The 22,393-nt window shown below is 52.6% G+C and overlaps 1 protein-coding gene across 1 annotated transcript in view; it reads right to left on the reverse strand.

The window, feature by feature from the left end:
• Nucleotides 1-386: 386 nt before the first annotated feature.
• The window catches only part of LOC144603332 (solute carrier family 13 member 4-like), a 37,557-nt gene continuing 15,550 nt past the window's right edge, over nt 387-22,393 (reverse strand). Inside the window, exons 3-15 of the mRNA XM_078416467.1 lie at nt 22,066-22,202; nt 19,992-20,194; nt 17,421-17,469; nt 13,701-13,755; nt 10,269-10,435; nt 9,382-9,501; nt 7,329-7,430; nt 7,131-7,232; nt 6,319-6,425; nt 5,337-5,482; nt 3,895-4,056; nt 1,795-1,932; nt 387-620 (exon numbers count right to left, since the gene is read on the reverse strand). Of these exons, the coding sequence (XP_078272593.1) occupies nt 492-620; nt 1,795-1,932; nt 3,895-4,056; nt 5,337-5,482; nt 6,319-6,425; nt 7,131-7,232; nt 7,329-7,430; nt 9,382-9,501; nt 10,269-10,435; nt 13,701-13,755; nt 17,421-17,469; nt 19,992-20,194; nt 22,066-22,202 (1,617 nt within the window). The 3' untranslated portion in view covers nt 387-491. The remainder of the gene's footprint in view (nt 621-1,794; nt 1,933-3,894; nt 4,057-5,336; nt 5,483-6,318; nt 6,426-7,130; nt 7,233-7,328; nt 7,431-9,381; nt 9,502-10,268; nt 10,436-13,700; nt 13,756-17,420; nt 17,470-19,991; nt 20,195-22,065; nt 22,203-22,393) is intronic.

Below are 22,393 nucleotides of genomic sequence, written 5' to 3' on the forward strand. Positions count from 1 at the left end.
GGGTGGGTGGGCCACCCTCTGTGAGGGAGTGGGTGTGGTGGGTGGGCCACCCTCTGTGGGGGGGGGGGTGTGGTGGGTGGGCCACCCTGTGGGGGGGGGGGAGTGTGGCGGGGGGCCACTCTGTGGGGGGGGAGGTGGTGGGTGGGCCACCCTGTGGGGGGGGTGTGTGGTGGGTGGGTCACCCTGTGGGGGGGTGTGTGTGGCGGGGGGCCACTCTGTGGGGGGGGTGTGTGGTGGGTGGGCCACCCTGTGGGGGGGGGGGTGTGTGTGGCGGGGGGCCACTCTGTGGGGGGGGGGTGTGGTGGGTGGGCCACCCTGTGGGTGGGGGGGGGGTGGTGGGTGGGCCACCCTCTGTGGGGGTGTGTGTGATGCAGGGGATGGTTCTTGCTGGCTGTGGTCCTCCCTGTCTCGGCCAGTGCTGGCCAGGTGTTCCCCAGGCGGCTGCACGTCTGCGCTGGGCTTGGCTTCGCCTCTTGCTGCACGTCTGCTCGTTACAGGCTCCCCGTCGCATTAACCCACGCGGGGAAGTGTTGCAGCTGGAAGAGCGGGAAGCCCCAGGTGTTGATGGCCAGCATGACTGCCGCCACCCCGATCACATTCACACCAAAGCCAGCCTTCACCTGCAACACAGGAGGGGGCAGGTCACGCAACACGCCACGCAGAGCATTCAACACGGATCATGGAGCACGCAACACGGAACACGGAGCACGCAACACGCCACGCGGAGCACGCAACACGGAACATGGAGCACGCAACACGGAACATGGAGCACGCAACATGGAACATGGAGCACGCAACACGGAACGCGGAACATGGAGCACGCAACATGGAACATGGAGCACGCAACACGGAGCATGGAGCATGCAACACGCCACGCGGAGCAGGCAACACGGAACATGGATCACGCAACACAGAACATGGAACGCGGAACGTGCAATGCGGAACATGAAGCACGCAACACGGAACATGGAGCACACAACACGGAACACGGTGCACGCAACACGGAACATGGAACACGGAACTTGGAGCTCGCAACGCAGAACATGGAACACGGAGCATGCAACGTGGAATCTTTAAGACAGAACATGGAGCATGCAGCGCGGAATCTTTAACACGGAACATGGAACGTGGAACACAGAAATTCAGAGAATAGTGGACGCAGCCCAGACCATCACGCAAACCAACCTCCCTTTCCTTCCAGTCTGAAGACTGGTCTTGACCCAAAACATCACCTATTCCTTTTCTCCAGAGGTGCTGTCTGACTCTTGAGTTACTCCAGGATTTTGTGTCTATCTCCCTTCCACTGACTCCATCTACACCTCACGCTGCCTCGGCAAGGCCAGCAGCATAATCAAGGACCAGTCTCACCCCGGCCACACCCTCTTCTCCCCTCTCCCATTGGGCAAGAGGTACAGAAGTGTGAAAACGCACACCTCCAGATTCAGGGACAGTTTCTTCCCAGCTGTTATCAGGCAAATGAACCATCCTGCCACAACCAGAGAGCAGTGCTGAACTACTATCTACCTCTTTGATGTCCATCAGACTATCCTTGTTTGGACTTTGCTGGTTTTACCTTGCACTAAACGTTATTCCCTTATCATGTATCTGTACATTGTAAATGGATCGATTGTGATCATGTATTGTCTTTCTGCTGACTGGTTAGCACGCAACAAAAGCTTTTCACTGTACCTCGGTACACGTGACAATAAACTAAACTGAACTGAACATGGAACACAGAACACGGAACATAGAACACGGAACATTGGGTGACCTCTGGCCATAGCTGTGCCTCACCATGTCCTGTATTTGGCAGTGCCCATAGCTGAAGACGATGGCGTTTGGTGGATTACCAACGGGCAGCATCACTGCGAACGACACGCACATCGTGGCTGGTATCAGCGTGTACAAGGGGTTTATCTGCAACGTCTCGGACTAGGAGAGAAACAGGAAAGGCGTGTCATGAGTGTTTCAGCAGTAACTCACAGTCCATGGATAGAGTCAAAGAGACACACAGCACGCAAACAGGCCATTCGGCCCAACTGGCCCGTGCCAACCAAGATGCCCCATCTAAGACAGTCCCATTACGGCGGCACGGTGGCGCAGCGCTAGAGTTGCTGCCTCACAGCGCCAGAGACCCGGGTTCCATCCCGACTACGGCTGCTGCCTGTACAGTGTTTATACTGTACGGCAGTTCAGAGACATGCGTGGGTTTTCTCTGGGATCTCCAGTTTCTTCCAAGACGTGCAGGATTGTAGGTTAATTGGCTTCTGTAAATTGTCCCTGGTATGTGGGATAGAACTAGTGTAGGTGATCGTTGGTCAGTGCGGACTTGGTGGGCAATGGGACTGTTTCTATGCTGTGTCTCTAAACTAAGCTCACTACATTTGCCCAAATCCCTCAAAATCTTTCCTATCCAAGTACTTGTCCCACAAAATAGCAAAATGCTGAAACTAAGCTTCTGGTTTAGTTTAGTTTAGTTGTTAGTTTAGATGTTAGTTTAGATGTTAGTCTAGATGTTAGTCTAGATGTTAGTTTAGATGTTAGTTTTGTTGTTTTGTTTCGTTAAGTTTACTTTAGTTGAGTTTCGTTGAGTTTCATTGAATTTGGAGATAAAGGATGGAGTTGGCTGCGCCATGGGAGGAGTTGGCTGCGCCATGGGATGGAGTTGGCTGCGCCATGGGATGGAGTTGGCTGCGCCATGGGAGGAGTTGGCTGCGCCATGGGAGGAGTTGGCTGCGCCATGGGAGGAGTTGGCTGCGCCATGGGATGGAGTTGGCTGCGCCATGGGATGGAGTTGGCTGCGCCATGGGAGGAGTTGGCTGCGCCATGGGAGGAGTTGGCTGCGCCATGGGAGGAGTTGGCTGCGCCATGGGATGGAGTTGGCTGCGCCTAACGGCTGCGGCTCTCTGGCAGTCTGTTTGTCTTTTTTTCTTTTTTTTTGTTTGTGTCGGTGTTGGGATGGTTTTTGTTTCTGTTTTTGGCTGTGTATGTGTGGGGTGGTGGGGGTGGGAGTGGGGGGGGGGGTGGGTGGGAGTGGGGGGGGGGGGGTGGGGCGGGGGAAACCTTTCTTTTATTAGGTCTCTTCCCCGGGGCGCAGCTCGCCCGCGGGGCCTTCCAACGCCCGGCGCGGCTCGGCCGCTGGACTTAACATCGCCGGCGCGGCTCGGCTGCGGGACGTTTCAGTGCCCGGCGCGGCTCGGCCGCGGGACGTTTCAGTGCCCGGTGCGGCTCGGCCGCGGGACGTTTCAGTGCCCGGTGCGGCTCGGCCGCGGGACGTTTCAGTGCCCGGTGCGGCTCGGCTGCAGGACATTTCAGTGCCCGGCGCGGCTTGGCTGCAGGACGTTTCAGTGCCCGGCGCGGCTTGGCTGCAGGACGTTTCAGTGCCCGGCGCGGCTTGGCTGCGGGACTTAACATCGCCGGCGCGGCTCAGCCGCGGGACGTTTCGGTGCCCGGTGCGGCTCGGCCGCTGGACTTAACATCGCCCGGTGCGACCGCGGGACGTTTCGGTGCCCGGGGCGGCTCGGCCGCGGGGCCTTCCATCCCCTTGCGGGGGCTGTGCGTGTCAGTTGCCTCGGTAGGGGTCGAGCTGTCTGTCCGTGGGTGCGGGGGGAGGAGAGGGGAAGTTTTGTTGCCTCCATCACAGTGAGGGGGTGTTTGGAGTCACTGTGATGGATGTTTGTGTTGGGGTCGGGTGTCCTGTGTTCTTTTCTGTGACTGCTGAAATTTCGTTCGGTGTTGTGCCGAATGACAATAAAGTTTTGTTATGTTATATAACATGGCCTTGGCTTTGAGGACGTTTCAGGGTGAAACGTGTTCTGGGCTGCCGGTCTTGTGTCTGAACTTGTGTGAGCATTGTTGTGGGCGTGAGTGTTACAGAGGGCAGGCGGGGCTCACCAGGGTTGACAGGATGGGCAGGAAGACGGTGATGGTGGCAGGGTTACTGGCAAACTCGGTGACCACGGACACCAGGAGGCAGGCGATGAGTGTGACTGCCCACGGAGGCAGGCTGCTCATCGGCTCCATCTGACGCCCAATCCAGTCCGACAGACCAGAGACCTGCCGGGAGAAAGACAAACTCAGCAAAGAGGCGTGTGGACAACAGAGAACGCGGTAGGTGGTAGAGCACGAGGAAACAACACCATGTCATGGTGTAAAACACCAACACGTTGATCGTGTCTCGCCTTCATCTACACCTCACGCTGTCTCGGCAAGGCCAGCAGCTTAATCACGGACCAATCTCACCCCGGTCAATAGACAATAGACAATAGGTGCAGGAGGAGACCATTCGGCCCTTCGAGCCAGCACCACCATTCAATGTGATATGGCTGATCATTCTCAATCAGTACCCCGTTCCTGCCTTCTCCCCATACCCCCTGACTCCACTATCTTTAAGAGCTCTATCCAGCTCTCTCTTGAAAGCATCCAGAGAATTGGCCTCCACTGCCTTCTGATGCAGAGAATTCCACAGATTTACAACTCTCTGACTGAAAAATGTTTTTCCTCATCTCCGTTCTAAACGGCCTACCCCTTATTCTTCAACTGTGGCCCCTGGTTCTGGACTCCCCCAACATCGGGAACATGTTTCCTGCCTCTAACGTGTCCAACCCCTTAAAAATCTTCTATGTTCCACTCCCTCTTCTCCCCTCTCCCATCGGGCAAGAGGTACAGAAGTGTGAAAACATGCACCTCCCGATTCAGGGACAGTTCCTTCCCAGCTGTTATCAGGCAACTGAACCATCGTACCACCAACTAGAGAGTGGTCCATCTACCTCATTGGAGACTCTCGGACAATCTATAATCGGACTTTATCTTGCACTAAACGTTATTCCCTTTATCCTGTATCAGTACACTGTGGACGGCTCGATTGTAATCGAGTATTGTCTTTTCACTGACTGGTTAGCACGCAACAAAAAAGCTTTTCACTGTACCTCAGTACATGTGACAATGATCTAAACTAAACTAAACAATGTAAAATAAAGAACTGCAGATGATGGTTTAAATTGAAGACAGACACAGAATGCTGGAGTAACTCAGCGGGACAGGCAGCATCTCTGGAGAGAAGGAATGGGTGACGTTTCGGCCTTCAGACTGAAGAAGGGTCTCGTCCCCCATTCCTTCTCTCCAGAGTTGCTGCCTGTCCCGCTGAGTTACTCCAGCATTTTGTGTCCTATCCATGTACTTGTCTCAGCCTCAACGACCTCCTCTGGCAGCTCGTTCTATGCACCCACCGCCTGTTGTGTGTACCCTTGACATTGTTCATGGCCCGGGCTGCACAGAGTATCTAGTGTTGGTCCACATTGACCAGGTGTCACCAGCAGCCCCGGCCTGTGCTTTACCTTGCAGCCAGCAGCCAGTGCATACCCGCCTCCCACCAGGATGACGATCTCCCAGGGCATGTGTTTCTGAAAGTCTTTCCAGTTGATCAGCGGAGCCAGGGGATTGGGGTCCTTGGGCTTCTTCTGGTCCATTGCATTCTCCTCGTCTGCACAGAGAGAAACACGTTAGTGGCGCTCAGGGAGAAGCCACGTTAGCTGGCTTCAACCGAAGATAGACCCAGAAAGCTGGAGCAACTCAGCGGGACAGGCAGCATCTCTGGAGAGAAGGAATGGGTCTGAAGAAGGGTCTCGACCCGAAACGTCACCCGTTCCTTCTCTCCAGAGATGCTGCCTGACCCACTGAGTTACTCCAGCGTTTTGTGTCTAAACAAGTTAGCGGGTTTGGTTTAGTTTAGCTCAGTTTAGTTTAGTTTAGTTTAGAGATACAGCGCGGAAACAGGCCCTTCGGCCCACCGAGTCCACACCGACCAGCGATCCCTGCACATTAACACTATCCTACACCCACTAGGGGCACTTTACCTTTTATACCAAGCCAATTAACCTACACACCTGCACGTCTTTGGAGTGTGGGAGGAAACCCACGCAGGTCACGGGGGGAACGTACAAACTCCGTACAGACAGCGCCCGTAGTCGGAATCGAACCCGGGTCTCTGGCGCTGCGAGGCAGCAACTCTACCGCTGGGCCACCATCCCATATGTGAAGCCTCCCTCGTCTCGCCGCCGGTCTGTGGTTATGCGAGGAGAGGGGGTGGTAGCAGACTGGCACTGGGTGGGCACCAGGTGGGCATGAAGCAGGCAGCAGGCTGGCACCAGGTGGGCTCCAGGTGGGCAATAAGTGGGCATGAAGCAGGTAGCAGACTGACAACAGGTGAGCTCCAGGTGGGCGTCACATGGGTACCTGACTGGCACGGAACAGGCCGCAGGCTGGCCTCAGGTGGGTACCAGGTGGGCACTGGGCGGGTACCTGGCCCACACTACTCACCGGGACGGTCCTTGCCGAAGCAGGAGAGGGCCGGCCTCCTGGCGGGGATGAGGAAGAGGAGGAAGCCCAGGAAGATGGAGACGGTGGCATCTGTCCTGTAGCCGTTCCTGCAACAAACAACACAGTCGCCGTTCACTGAGGGCGGAGAATAGGCTCAGGGGTGATCTTACTCATCATCAAAAACCGGAGATCAATGACTAAATACCAGAGACACTGGATCCTGGCACTGGATCTGAGCACCAGATGCCAGTGACACTGAATCTGGGTGCCGGATACCAGTGATTCTGGACCTGTGCACTGGATATGAGCAACACTGGATCTGATTGACAGTGGATCTGGGCACTGGGTTCCAGCAAGCTGTGGATCCGGCACTGGATCTTAGTGGACCTGTGCACTGGATCCGAGCAACACCGGATCCGAGCAACACTGGATCCGAGCAGCACTGGATCCGAGCAGCACTGGATTCGAGCAACCCAGGATCCGAGCAACACTGGACCCGAGCAACACTGGATCTGAGCAGAACTGGATCCAAGCAACACTGGACCCGAGCAGCACTGGATCGGGGCAGCACTGGATCGGAGCAACACTGGATCCGAGCAGCACTGGATCCGAGCAACACTGGATCTGAGCAACACTGGACGCGAGCAACGCTGGATCTGAGCAGCGCTGGATCTGAGCACTGGATCTGAGTGACAGTGTATTTAGGCACTGGGTCCAGTGACGTGTGGCTGTGGGCGTGGGACCAGTGCACTATAGTTAGGGTGGGGATGACTTCGATGGGGTCACTGTTCATCTTAGACTGCCGTCCTCACCTCTCGAAGAGCGAGGTCCATCCGGGAATAAAGCCCGGCTCCCGTGTGAACCACAGCAGGGTCATCAACACAAAGAAGATCCCCGTCACCATCTCTGGGTAGCTGCAACAAACGCGCAAGGACAACAACGTTAAAGCCCATCCCACTTTGAGACCCTTGCCCTCACAATCTCTCAGGAACTGTCTCCCCCCCCCCTACCTGAATGGTCCCAACTTCTCATACTCATCGTGAATCCTCCTCTCCGACATCTCCTCACGCTTTGTCTTTCTCTTCTTGCTCAGAGAGCAGGTTTCCCTAAAGCTGCAATGAAAGATGTGTTCAGGTCGGGTAACAGAGTGGAGAGAGGTTGCCCCGCATCCCACCGAACAATGCCCTACTATCCCCTGCTGCAGAAACAATGCATGTGGAATCAGAAGATCATGTGATCATTAAATCCATCCAGTCAATCGACCTCCACTGCCTTCTGTGGCAGAGAATTCCACAGACTCACAAATCTCTGGGTGAAAATGTTTTTTCTCACCTCATTGAAAGGAGTAGAATCAGGCCATTCGGCCCATCAAATCCACTCTGCCATTGAATAATTTTATTCTTTATTCTTAATTGTTAACTGTATGTTTGTGTTGTCATTTGTGAGCGGAGCACCAAGGCACATTCCTTGTATCTGCATACTTGGCCAATAAACTTATTCATTCATTCATTCATCATGGCTGATCTATCTCTCTCTCCAAACCCCATTCTCCTGCCTTCTCCCCATAACCCCTGACATCCGTACTAATCAAGAATCTATCCATCTCCGCCTTAAAAATATCCACTGACTTGGCCTCCACAGCCGTCTGTGGCAAAGAATTCCACAGATTCACCGCCCTCTGACTAAAGAAATTTCTGCTCATCTCCTTCCTAAAAGAACGTCCTTTAATTCTGAGGCTATGACCTCTGGTCCTAGACTCTCCCACTAGTGGAAACATCCTCTCCACATCCACTTTATCCAGGACTTTCACTATTCTCTATGTTTCAATGAGGTCCCCACCTCATTCTTCTAAACTCCAGCGAGTACATAATAATATATATAAGATATAATATAATATAAAAATATATATAATATCCTAAATATATCTATTGGGCACCTAACCTTTGCTGGGAGAGACTGGAATAATATTGTGAAGATAATTCAGGTGTGGTCTTTATAACAGTTTGGGGATTTTATTGTGAGGAACCCTTTTGAATTTCTCCATTGTACCAAATCTAAAATTACTGAAACTTCAGAATAAAATCCAAACCGTTGCCATTTCTAAATGAACAATGTGTTGCTGTATCTGTTGTTGAAACCAGGATTCAGTACAAGGTCTGATTACTGATTACTTGTTTTCACACACCGCTGCCTTATCTCACACTCAGTCAGTTTTGGATCAGCCGCATCAGCTGTTTTTTAAACTGCTGATTAACCTTTGGTAGGTTTTTCTGGGTTACAGTATCTCAGAACCAGTCGCAAAGAATGAGCTGAGATTGTGGCTTCCTGCCGATCAACTTATCCCAGTTTAAAAAGCTGTCTAACCCCCAGCCAGTAAACATGCCAGGTAGACACAAAATGCTGGAGTAACTCAGCGGGTCAGGCTGGAGGAGGCCATTTGGCCCTTTGAGCCAGCACCGCCATTCATTATGATCATGGCTGATCATCCACAATCAGTAACCTGTGCCTGCCTTCTCCCCATATCCCTTGATTCCGCTAGCTCCTAGAGCTCTATCAAACTCTCTTTTAAATTCATCCAGTGAATTGGCCTCCACTGCCTTCTGTGGCAGAGAATTCCGCAAATTCACAACTCTCTGGCTGAAAAAGTTTTTTCTCATCTCAGTTTTAAATGGCCTCCCCTTTATTCTTAGACTGTGGCCAACCCCAAATTGGGGGAAAAAAATCCTGGATCTAGCTTGTCCAGTCCTTTCATAACATTATACGTCTCTATAAGATCCCCTCTCATCCCCTCTAAATTCCAGTGAATACAAGCCCAGCCTTTCCAAGGTTCTAGTAGAGTCTCCTCTACAGGAGGCAGCCCCTAATGAGGCCATTCCCTAAAGCTAGACCTATCTCTAAGACTCGAGATCAAAAGGAGACTAAAGGGCAAGAGATGAGGAGGGGAGAGGGGGGCTCCCTATGCAGCCATTCTCTAAGTCTAGGCTTATCTCTGTGACGAGACTTGAACAAGACTAGAAGAGGTGGCCACGATGGAGCGGTTCTGGTCCAGTGGGAGTTGCTTACTTGCAGCCCAGGAAGAGCCAGTGCATCCAGATCCAGGTGAGTAGCAACATAATGAGAGCGATGGGGAAACTGAACACAAACCAGGTGCCAAAGTTGATGGAGCGGGAGTCTGGGTAGCGGCTGTGGAAGGACAAACAGGCAATGGTCAGTGCCGGCACACGCACACCTTCACACGTTATAGGAGTAGAATGAGGCCATTCAGCCCATCGAGCCACCTATTCCTTTTCTCCAGAGATGCTGCCTGACCCGCTGAGTTACTTCAGCATTTAGTGTCTACCTTCGATTTAGACCAGCATCTGCAGGTTTTTTTCTTACACAGTGGATATCTCCAGTGTAAACCAGCATCTGCAGTTCCTCCAAACCCACACGTCTTTGGGATGTGGGAGGAAACCGGAGCACCCGGAGGAAACCCACGTGGTCACGGGGAAAACGTACAAACTCCTCACACACACACACACGCACACACGAACACGCATATACACACGCACACACACACATACAAACACATGCACACACGCACACACACATACGCACACGTACACACACACACGCACACACGCACACACATACACACAAGCACACACATGCCAACACACACACACGCACGCACACGCGCACACACACACTCACACACACACCCACACACACACCCACGCACACACACACACACACGCACGCACACGCACACGCACACGCACACACACACACACGTGCGCACACACACGCGCACACACACACACTCACAGAGTACCAGAGGTGGGGATGGAACGCGGGTCTCTGGCGCAGTGAGGCAGTGGGCCAGCCCGCTGTGCCACCGTGCCCCTGTGCTGGAGCGGCGATCGGTTCCAGCTGGCAGGCGGGCAGTGCTGGCGGGTCGAAGAGCTTACGTGTTGAACTGTTCGGCGAAGATGAGGTTGGTTGAGGTTCCCGTGATGGTCATCAGGCCTCCAATGGTGGCTGCATAGGTGATGCTCAGTGACAGGCACTTGCAGATCATATGGTCACGTTTGGTCTTGTATTTACTGCTGTACTCCATCCCCAGTTGCCCCGGCTCCTGGGGGGGAAAGGCAGCACCACAATAACATCACAGCTCATCGCTCATCCATTGCCAGGAACACACAACGTGCTGGACAAACCCAGTGGGACACAATAAGCCCAGAAGCTCTTGAGTGATAGGAGTAGAATCAGGCCATTCGACCCATCAAGTCTACTCCGCCATTCAATCATGGCTGATCTATCTCTCCCTCCTAACCCCATTCTCCTGCCTTCTCCCCACAATCTCTGACACCCGCACTAATCAAGAATCTATCTATCTCTGCTTTTAAAATATCTACTGACTTGGCCTCCACAGCCGACTGTGGCAAAGAATTCCACAGATTCACCAGCCAGGGACAGGCAGCATCTGTGGAGCACGTGGACTGGTGACGCTTTGGGATGTGGGAGGAAACCGGAGCACCCGGAGAAAACCCGCGCAGGTCACGGGGAGAAGGTACAAACTCCGTACAGACAGCACCCGCGATCAGGATCGAACCCGGGTCTCTGGCGCTATGGCGCAGCATCCGTGGAGAAGATGGACAGGCGATGTTTCGGGTCAGGGCACGTATTCAGAGTGATTGTTGTGGGGGGGGGAGAAAGATGGAAGAGATGGGAATGGGAGAAAGCTTGGCATGGGATAGGTGGATACTGGTGGGGGGGAGGGGAGGTTAATTCACAGATGAGTGGACAAAGATGAGATAAAAAGAAGACAAAATGGTGTGAAATGAGAAGAGGTGTAAATTGTGAAGCCAGAGGAGAGGAAATAGGTGGAAGTGACGGGGGGGGGGGGGGGGGGGGGGGGGGAGGGTTGTGGTTGGTTAATTAGTTAAAATTGGAGAAGGCAATGTTGATACCGCTGGGCTGTAAGCTGCCCCTGTGCAATATATGAGGTGCTGATCCTCCAGTTTGTGTGTGGCCTCACTCTGGCAATGGAGGAGGCACAGGACAGACAGGTCAGCGTGTGAATGGGAAGTGGGGTTAGCATGATTAGCGAGCGGGAGATCCAGCAGGCCTTGGCGGACCGAGCGCAAGGGTTGTGTGAAACAGTGGCCAAGTCTACGCTTGGCCTCACCGATGTACATGGGGAACAGCGGACGCAGTAGATAATTGATCAGCTTCTGTGCATTCCTACTCCTCAGACTGAGCATACACTGGGCTGGTATTTACCCTGCCCACAGTATCTGTCGCAAGCAAACATATTCAGCTAAAGCTTCGACCTTCTGGATCTGTTTGAGTTTGAATAATTGAGAATTTTGAGCAGATTGTTGAGCTGACGAATGTGTTTGGCTTCTGCAGGCAGCTGATATCCAACCGCTCGATAGCCTTGTAGCCTGTTTACCTGCGTCTGTCTCCATCCAAGCTGGGAAGACCAATGTTATTGTGTTCGTGAGTCAAAGTATATGTTAGCCCTTCACACAAACTCAGAGTGGCCAGCTCCCCTATAGATGAATCCATAGAACAATACAGCACAGGAACAGGCCCTTCGGCCCACAATGTCCATGCTGAACATGATCTCCTTCGCCCGCACGTGGACCATATCCCTCCCTCCATTTCCCGCATGTCGAAAGGCCTCTTAAATGCCTCTATCGTATCTGCCTCCACCACCACCCCCGAGCTACAACAAGCTAGATCTATATGTAACAGTTCAACACAGGAACAGGCCCTTCGGCCCACAATGTCTGCGCTAAATAGGGTCGCCAACTTCCTCACTCCCACATAAGGAACAAAGAGTGACGTCACCGCCCCGCGCCCCACGTGACCTCACCCAGCCAGCGGCCACGTGCTCCCGCTCCACCAATGGCGGCCGCCCGGGCCGGGAGGCGGATTTCTAAGCAACCTTTGTTAGGTGGCACCCGGGCCTACACTGTCCGGGACTACAGCGGCCCCCGGGCTACAGCGTCCGGGCCTACAGCGTCCGGACCTACAGCGTCCGGGCCTACAGCGTCCGGGCCTACAGCTTCCGGGCCTACGGCGTCCGGGCCTACGGCGTCTGGGCCTACAGCGTCCGGGCCTACGGCGTCCGGGCCTACGGCGTCTGGGCCTACAGCGTCCAGGCCTACGGTGTCCGGGCCTGCAGCGTCCGGGCCTACAGCGTCCGGGCCTATGGCGTCCGGGCCTAATACGGGACAAGGGCGGTCCTGTATGGGACAAACCAATTTAGCCCAAAATATGGGATGTCCTAGCTAATACGGGACAGTTGGCAACCCTAGTGCTGAACATGATGCCAAGTTAAATTGATCTCCTCTGCCTGTACGTGATCCATATCCCGCCATTCCCTGCAGATCCATGCGCCTATCTAAAAGCCTCTTAAACACCACTATCACATCTGCCTCCACCACTACCCCTGGCAGTGCGTTCCAGGCCCCCACCACCCTCTGTGAAACAAAACTTGCCCCACACATCTCCTTTAAACTTTGCCCCTCTCACCTTAAAACTGTGCCCCTCTAGTCTTTGACAATTCCACCCTGGGGAAAAAGGTTCTGACGTCTTCCCTATCTGCACACCTCCAGGTTCAGGGACAGTTTCTTCCCAGCTGTTATCAGGCAACTGAACCATCCCACCACAACCAGAGAGCGGTGCTGAACTACTATCTACCTTATTGGTGACCCTCGGACTATCCTTGATCGGACTTTGCTGGCTTTAACTTGCACTAAATGTTATTAGCTTTATCATGTCTCTATGCACTGGATGGGTCTGTGATAATCACATATTGTCTTTCCGCTGACCGGATTGCCAACAACAAAAGCTTTTCACTGCACCTCGGAAAACCTTGGGAGTCCAGAACCAGGGGTCACAGTTTAAGAAAAAGGGGTAGGCCATTTTTTGGACTGAGATGAGGAAAAACGTTTTCACCCAGAGAGTTGTGAATCTGTGGAATTCTCTGCCACAGAAGGCAGTGGAGGCCAATTCACTGGACGTATTGAAGAGAGAGTTAGAGTTAGCTTTTAGGGCTAACGGAATCAAGGGATATGGGGAGAAAGCAGGAACTGGGTACTGATTTTGAATGATCAGCCATGATCACATTGAATGGCGTTGCTGGCTCGAAGGGCCGAATGACCTCCTGCTGCACCTATTTTCTATGTTTCTATGTAAACTACAGAGATGTTTAAGTGAAACCTACAGAACTCAAACACAAGCAGTCTCATAATCCATTCCAGGTGACTCCGAAACATCGTTATCAGGTATCGGAGAGATGTCAGTGGGGTCAACAAACAGGAAGACACAGAATGCAGCCGACAACACACAAAGACTCTGATAAGAGCAGCAGGTGATGAAGCACATACCTGGCCCTCTGACTGAGTCAACATCTCCTGGTCAGATTGGTTCTTCTTCATTCCACTGCAAAAAAACAAACAAGAAGTTAAATAACTCCACAGTAAACCTCTACAGTATTCCTCAGAAACACGTTGGCCTAAGCAACGCGCACTATCAAAGAACTTTGAATGATTGATAATAGTAAACTGAGGGAGGTTTTGGTGATTACAGATCAGTCTCTGACTTACGCTCTCAGTCAGATGTGTGCCATTACTGGCACTATCCCCCCCCCCCTCTGCCCCCTACCACCTATATCCCTCCCTCCGGCTTCACATCTCATCTGACATCCTTTTGTCTTCCACCCATCTCTGGCCTTTATCCACCCATCTTCCAATCAACCACACCTCCACCCCCCCCCCCCTCACCTGTATCCACCTATCACTTGTGTAGGAAGGAACTGCAGATGGACACAAAATGCTGGAGTAACTCTGCGGGACAGGCAGCATCTCTGGAGAGAAGGAACGAAGAAGGGTCTCAACCTAAAACGCCACCTATTCCTTCTCTCCAGAGCTCCTCCAGCTAGTCTGCTCCTTCGGCATGTCTCCAACAACTCGTACCAACTTCTACAGATGACTGTTGGGCTGCATCACAGCTTGGTTTGGGAACAGCTCTGCCCAAGACCACAAGAAATTGCAGAGAGTTGTAGATGTAGCCCAGTCCATCACACACACCACACTCCCCACCATTGACTCCATCTACACTTCACGCTGTCTCGGGAAAGCAGCCGACATCATCAAATGCTTGTCCCTGTCCCACCCCGGTCATTCCTTCTCCTCCCCACTCCCGTCTGGCAGAAGATACAGAAGCTGGAAAGTGCGCACCACCAGACTCAGGAACAACTTCTTCCCCTCTGTTATCAGGCTTCTGAACGGCCCTTCCATAAGCTAGGGCACTGTCCGATTCACCTCTACCCCATTGTGGACATTGGACTTTGTCTGTGGAACTGATGCGCTACAATGCTGAGAACTATATTCTGCATTCTGTATCTTCCCCTTTGCTCGACCTGCTGTACTTTGAATGATTTGATTTAATTTTAAATTTGATTGTATTTATATATATTATCTGATCTGGGACAGGCAGCATCTCTGGAGAGAAGGAATGGGTACCGTTTCAGGTCGAGACCCTTCTTCAGACTGATGTCAGGGGAGGGGGGTGGGAGGGAATGTGTGATGTTTCGGGGTGTCCCGCCCCCTCCCCTGACCTCAGTGTGAAGAAGGGTCTCGACCCGAAACGTCACCCATTCCCTCTCTCCAGAGATGCTGCCTGACCCGCTGAGTTACTCCAGCACTTTGTGTCTACCTTCGGTTTAAACCAGCATCTGCAGTTCTTTCCTACACATTACCTGATCTGTTTGGGATGGCAAGCAAACAAAGCTTTTCACTGTACCTCGGTACACATGATGGCCCCATAGCAGAAGCGTCCATGTGGTGGGGCTGGAACTGGAAGTGTCCTGAGCTCATTCTGCTCCCACCACCATCTACTGTACAAGTGATGGCTCCCACTGATTGTCGCCGGAAGCTTGCGCCCTTTTCAGGACGGACGATGACAGCGATGTAACATTTGAAACATGGACGATGGACACGAAAGAAGAAGGTACTGGTGACAATAATAAACCTCAGCCTGACCCTGGGGTGAAGAGTGCAAGCTGGTGTGCATTCATCTCAAGGACACGGTCCTGATCGGATTGGTAATGTGTTTGTCAGCCGTTAAATAGAGCTCATCTCGCTGTGAGAGCACATGCAACACATCGATCCAGTCTCATTAAAAGAGCTATTTGGGTTCAAAATAGCCTTAATGGAGAGTGGTTCAATTAACTTGCCAATGTTTCAATGAGAGGTGATGGATCATGATGTGAACTCTCTCCCTCCGCTACGTGTCAGATCCATGCTGACAATTCTTTCCTTCAATCCTTGCTGCCGCTAACAGTCTTGGTCCTAACAATCACCCCAGGTTTACAGTTTACAGATACAGCACGGAAACAGGCCCTTCGGCCCACCGGGTCCGCGCCGACCAGCGATCCCCGCACACTAACACTGTCCTACACCCACTAGTTTACAGATACAGCACGGAAACAGGCCCTTTCAGCCCACCGGGTCCACGCCGACCAGCGATCCCCGCACACTAACACTGTCCTACACCCACTAGTTTACAGATACAGCACGGAAACAGGCCCTTCGGCCCACCGGGTCCGCGCCGACCAGCGATCCCCGCACACTAACACTGTCCTACACCCACTAGGGACTATTTTTTTAAAAAAATTACATTTACCAAGCCAATTAACCTACAAACCTGCACGTCTTTGGAGTGTGGGAGGAAACCGAAGATCCCTGGGAAAACCCACGCAGGTCATGGGGAGAACGTGCAAACTCCGTACAGACAGCACCCGTAGTCGGTCTCTGGCACTGTGAGGCAGCAACTCTACCCACTGCGCCACCGTGCCGCACGTCTGCTCACCCCATTTTGGGATGTGTTGGCTTTGGAGAGGGTGCAGAAGAGGTCTACAAGAATGCTGCCTGGATTAAAGAGTATTAGCTATAAGGAGATAGACACAAAGTGCTGGAGTAACTCAATGGGTCAGAGGAAGGAATGGGTGATGTTTCAGGTCAGGACCCTTGTACAGACTGAGAGCTTGAGTTGGCAGATGTTGCGGGGAGACCTGATAGAAATATATAACATTAGGAGAGGCACAGATAGGTTAGACAGTCAGAACCTCTTTCCCAGGGTGCAAATGCCAAAGTCCAGAGACCTGGGTTCAATCCTGACCTCGGGTGCTGCCTGTGAGGAGTTTGCATGTTCTCCCTGTGACCGTGTGGGTTCCCTCTGGGTGCCCCAGTTTCCTCCCACATCCCAAAAGACATGTGGGTTTTATAGGATATATACAAGGGTCTCGACCCAAAACGTCACCCATTCCTTCCCTCCAGAGATGCTGCCTGACCCGCTGAGTTACTCCAGCACTCTGTGAAACGTCACCTATCCATGTTCTCCACAGATGCTGCCTGACCCGCTGAGTTACTCCAGCACTTAATGCGTGTGTGTTTTGTAAACCAGCGCCTGCAGTTCCTCGTTTCCCCCATCAACGTTGCGTTTCCACATTGTCTTGGAATTAGTTTATTTTCTTTGCTCGAGTAACTATAAAATCACCAATGGCCGCACGGTAGAGTTGCTGCCTCACAGCGCCAGAGACACGGGTTCAATCCCGACTACGGGTGCTGTCTGCACGGAGTTTGTACGTTCTCCCCACGACCATGTGGGTTTTCTCCGGGTGCTCCGGTTTCCATCCACCCTCCAAAGATGTACAGGTTTGTAGGTTAGACGTAAAATGCTGGAGTAACTCAGCGGGACAGGCAGCATCTCTGGATAGAAGGAATGGGTGACGTTTCGGTCCAGAGCCTTGTTCTTTGTAGGTTAATTTGCTTTGGTTAAAAAAAACTGTAAATTGTCCCTGGTGTGTAGGATAGTGCTATGGTACAGACGATCGCTGGTCGGCACCGACTCGGTGGGCCAAAGGGCCTGTTTCTGCACTGTATCTCTAAAGTCTAAGGACTAAATGGCCAACTTTACATATTTAGAAAATGAACTTAAGGTAATCACCAAGGAAAGAGAAGTTTGTCTCTTCTGAGCACGTTCTCATTCCCCGTACCGTTTCCGTTCTCCAATACCCCAAACCATAAACTCAGTGTGGGACTTACTTTTCGTTAAGGTAGATAAGCTCCAGTTGTCTCTTCTCATTCTCACTCCCTGGGAAGAATAAGAGGCAGATATTGAAAGTTGCAAAATGAAAATAGGCAACTGTGTCATAAACAGGTCTAAGGTGGACACAAAATGCTGGAGTAACTCAGCGGGTCAGGCAGCATCTCGGGAGAGAGAAGGAATGGGTGACGTTTTGGGTCCGAAACGTCACCCATTCCTTCTCTCCAGAGATGCTGCCTGACCCGCTGAGTTACTCCAGCATTTTGTGTCTACCTTCGATTGAAACCAGCATCTGCAGTGTTTTCCTATTCATAAACAGGTGAATTGCCCCTAGTGTGCGTAGGGTAGTGCTAGTGTACGTGGGAGAGTGCTAGGATCGCTGGTCGGCGTGGACTCGGGGGGCCGAAAGACCTGTTTCCGCGCTGTATCTCCAAAGTAAACTAAAGTAAATGCTTTTCACTTTTCACACATGACATAATAAACTAACCTAGACTAAACTAAACTAAACTATTGGTCTTATTGTGGGCACCTTTTCCAAGTTATTGCAGTTATTGACAGTTGGCTCCAACAATGCACACTACCGGCATTTATTTCAAGAGGGCTTGTATTACGGTTGCCAACTGTCCCGTATTAGCCGGGACATCCCGTATTTTGGGCTAAATTGGTTTGTACCGTACGGGACCGCCCTTGTCCCGTATTAGGCCCGGAGAGCGCTGTAGGCCCAGACGCTGTAGGCCCGGACGCTGTAGGCCCGGACGCTGTAGGCCCGGACACTGTAGGCCTGGACACTTTAGGCCCGGATAGTGTAGGTCCGGGCACTGTAGGCCCGGACACTGTAGGCCCGGACACTGTAGGGCCGGTCACTGTAGGCCCAGACACTGTGGGCCCGGACTTAGTAGGCCCGGTCACTGTAGGCCCGGACACTGTAGGCCCGGACAGTGTAGGCCCAGACACTGTAGGCCTGGACACTGTAGGCCTGGACAGTGTAGGCACGGACAGTGTAGGCCCGGACACTGTAGGCACGGACACTGTAGGCCCGGACACTGTAGGCCTGGACAGTGTAGGCACGGACAGTGTAGGCCCGGACGCTGTAGGTCCGGAGGCCCAGGCGCCGTCTAACGGAGGTTGCGTAGCAACCTGCCTCCCGACCCGGGTTGCCGCCATTGGTGGAGCGGGAGCAGGTGGCCGCTGGCTGGGTGAGGTCATGTGGGGCGTGGGACGGTGACGTCACCTTGTCCCTTATTTGGAAGTGAGAAAGTTGGCAACCCATAGCTCGTATACAAAAACAGGGATGTAATGCCTCAAAAGGCGCTGGTCAGGTCAAATTTGGAATATTGTGAGCAGTTTTGGGCCCCATATCTGAGGAAGGATGTGCTGGCCCTGGAGAGGGTCCAGAGGAGGTTTACAAGAATGATCCCAGGAATGAGTGGGTTAACCTGTGATGAGCGTTTGTCAGCACTGGGCCTGTACTCACTGGAGAAGGATGAGGGGGGACCTCATTGAAACTTATCAAATAGTGAAAGGCTCGGATAGAGTAGATGTGGAGAGGATGTTTCCATTAGTTGGAGGGTCTAGGACCAGAGGTCACAGCCTCAGAATTAAAAGGCGTTCCTATAAGAAGGAAATGAGGAGGAATTTCTTTGGTCAGAGGGCGGTGAATCTGTGGAATTCTTTGCCACAGAAGGCTGTGGAGGCCAAGAGCTAGATAGAGCTCTTAAGGATAGCAGAGTCAGGGGGTATGGGGAGAAGGCAGGAACGGGGTACTGATTGAGAATGATCAGCCATGATCACATTGAATGGCGGTGCTGGCTCGAAGGGCCGAATGGCCTCCTCCTACACCTATTGTCTATAAGTCAATGGATATTTTTGAGGCAGAGATAGATAGATTCTTGATCAGTACGTTATAGGGAGAAGGCAGGAGAATGGGGTACTTATGACCTTAAGACCTTACTGCAGGAAGGAATTCCAGATGGTGTTTTAAACTGGTGCAGTAAACTCAAAGATAGACATAAAATGCTGGAGTAACTCAGCGGTTCAGGCAGCATCTCTGAGGAAGAAGAGTTGGCAGACTGAAGAAGGGTGTTGACCCGAAACGTCACCCATTCCTTCCATCCAGAGATGCTGCCTGTCCCACTGAGTTACTCCATCTTTGACCTTATTGCAATGGTGGTGTGCCAGCTCCCTGTTGTGGCGGTCACGGTGGTGCAGCGGTAGAGTTGCTGCCTTACAGCGAATGCAGCGCCGGAGACCCGGGTTCCATCCCGACTACGGGCGCCGTCTGTACGGAGTTTGTACGTTCTCCCTGTGACCTGCGTGGGTTTTCTCCGAGATCTTCGGTTTCCTCCCACACTCCAAAGACATACAGGTTTGTAGGTTAATTGGCTTGGTAAATGTAAAAATTGTCCCTAGTGTGTGTAGGATAGTGTTATTGTGTGGGGATCGCTGGTCGGCGCGGACACGGTGGGCCGAAGGGCCTGTTTCCACTCTGTATCTCTAAACTAAACTAAACTAAACAATGCACACGACCGCAGTGCTGGTGAGCTGCGGTTACCCGCGCCGGCCACACGTACCATACTTGGGGGCTGGGGCCGTGTAGGTGTCTTCCACGCTGTCGGTGTTGATGATGACGGCCATGTCCTCGTCGGCCTCCAGGCTGGTGCTGATGAGTTGCTGCAGCACGGCCTCGGCGATGGGCATGACCATGGCCGTGGTGGAGGTGTTGCTCAGCCACATGGACAAGAACATGGTGCAGAACATGAAGCCCAGGACCAACCTGTGGGACACAGCTGGATGTCAACACCAAGCACCTACCCCTGCCAACACACCACCCAATCCACCGTTGGGCGGCACAGTGGATAGGTGACGTTTCACAGAGTGCTGGAGTAACTCAGCGGGTCAGGCAGCATCTCTGGAGAACATGGATAGCAGACGTTTCACAGAGTGCTGGAGTAACTCAGCGGGTCAGGCAGCATCTCTGGAGAACATGGATAGCAGACGTTTTGGGTCGAGACCCTTTTTCAGCCTGAGTCGGGGGAAAGGGAAATGAGAGACATGGTCTATCACCGTCTATACCTCTCGTTTCCCTCTCCCCCCCCCAACTCTCAGTCTGAAGAAGGGTCTCGACCCGAAACGTCACCCATTCCTTCTCTCCAGAGATGCTGCCTGACCTGCTGAGTTACTCCAGCACTCTGTGAAACGTCATTTATCCATGTTCTCCACAGATGCTGCCTGACCCGCTGAGTTACTCCAGCACTCTGTGAAACGTCACCTATCCATGTTCTCCACAGATGCTGCCTGACCCGCTGAGTTACTCCAGCACTCTGTGCCTCATTCACGGAGAGATGACGGTTTTGAGTTTGATCGCAGTGTCCCTCACATCCACTGGAGGGCTCCACTCTCCCAGTGTGTGTGTGTGTGTGTGTGTGTGTGTGTCTCCAGTGTCCACTCATTCATTGCCACAGTGGGGAGTTGAGGACATTCTGACTCACGGCAGCAGCCTTCAATGAAAGCTGACGCCTGCACCAAATGCTGAACCATAACCTTCGCTGGTGGACACGTGTCATCCCACCGTTACCTCTGTGGAGGCACGAGAAACTGTGGATGCTGGGCGGCACGGTGGCGCAGCGGTAGAGTTGCTGCCTTACAGCGAATGCAGCGCCGGAGACCCGGGTTCCATCCCGACTACGGGAGCCGTCTGTACGGAGTTTGTACGTTCTCCCCGTGACCTGCCTGGGTTTTCTCCAAGATCTTTGCTTTCCTCCCACACTCCAAAGACGTGCAGGTTTGTAGGTTAATTGGCTGGGCAAATGTAAAAATTGTCCCTAGTGGGTATAGCATAATGTTAGTGTGCGGGGATCGCTGGTCGGCGCGGACCCGGTGGGCCGAAGGGCCTGTTTCTGCGCTGTATCTCTAAATCTAAAATAAATCTAAATCTTGAGCAAAAATACAAAGTGCTGGAGGAATTCAGCGGGTCATGCTCAGAAGACATAAGAGCAGAATTAGGCCATTCAGCCCATTCAATCATGGCTGATCTATCTCTCCCTCCTAACCCCATTCTTCTGCCTTCTCCCCGTAACCCCTGACACCGGTCCTAATTATTCTTGACCAGGGCGAGTCTGTCTCAGAAGGCAGTGGAGGCCAATTCTCTGAATACATTCAAGAGAGAGCTAGATAGAGCTCTAAAGGATAGCGGAGTCAGGGGGTATGGGGAGAAGGCAGGAACGGGGTACTGATTGAGAATGATCAGCCATGATCACATTGAATGGCGGTGCTTTCTCGCAGGGCCGAATGGCCTCCTCCTGCACCTATTGTCTATTGTCTATTGTCTATAGTCTAGGGCCAGAGGGCACAGCCTCAGGATTAAAGGACGTTCTTTTAGGAAGGAGATGAGATGGAATTTCTTTATTCAGGGGGCGGTGAATCTGTGGAATTCTTTCCCACAGAAGGCAGTGGAGGCCAAGTCAGTGGGTATTGTTAAGGCAGTGATAGATAGATTATTGATTAGTACAGGTGTCGGGGGTTATGGGGAGAAGGGGGTTAGGAGGGAGAGATAGATCAGCCACGATTGAATGGCGGAGTAGACTTGATGGGCCGAATGGCCTAATTCTGCTCCTGCCAGTGGTGACCTTGATGAGCAGTACTCACATGCCCGGCTTGGCTCCAGCCAGCATGACCATTCGGAGAGCTATCCTCTTGTGCAGGTTCCACTTCTCAATGGAAGCAGCCAGGCAGATGACACCGATCAGCAGCAACGTGGTGTCCTTAAAGTACTCCGAAGCGACCTACAGAAAGTACACACACACATCAGTCACATCACCTGCACCTCCTCCAACCTCATCTGTTGTATCCGCTGCTCTAGATGTCAACTTCTTTACATCGGCGAAACCAAACGCGGGCTCGGCGATCGTTTCGCTCAACACCTTCGCTCAGTCCGCCTCAACCAACCTGATCTCCCGGTGGCTGAGCAATTCAA

This window comes from Rhinoraja longicauda, chromosome 20 (assembly GCF_053455715.1).
Source record: "Rhinoraja longicauda isolate Sanriku21f chromosome 20, sRhiLon1.1, whole genome shotgun sequence".
Lineage (NCBI taxonomy): Eukaryota > Metazoa > Chordata > Chondrichthyes > Rajiformes > Arhynchobatidae > Rhinoraja > Rhinoraja longicauda.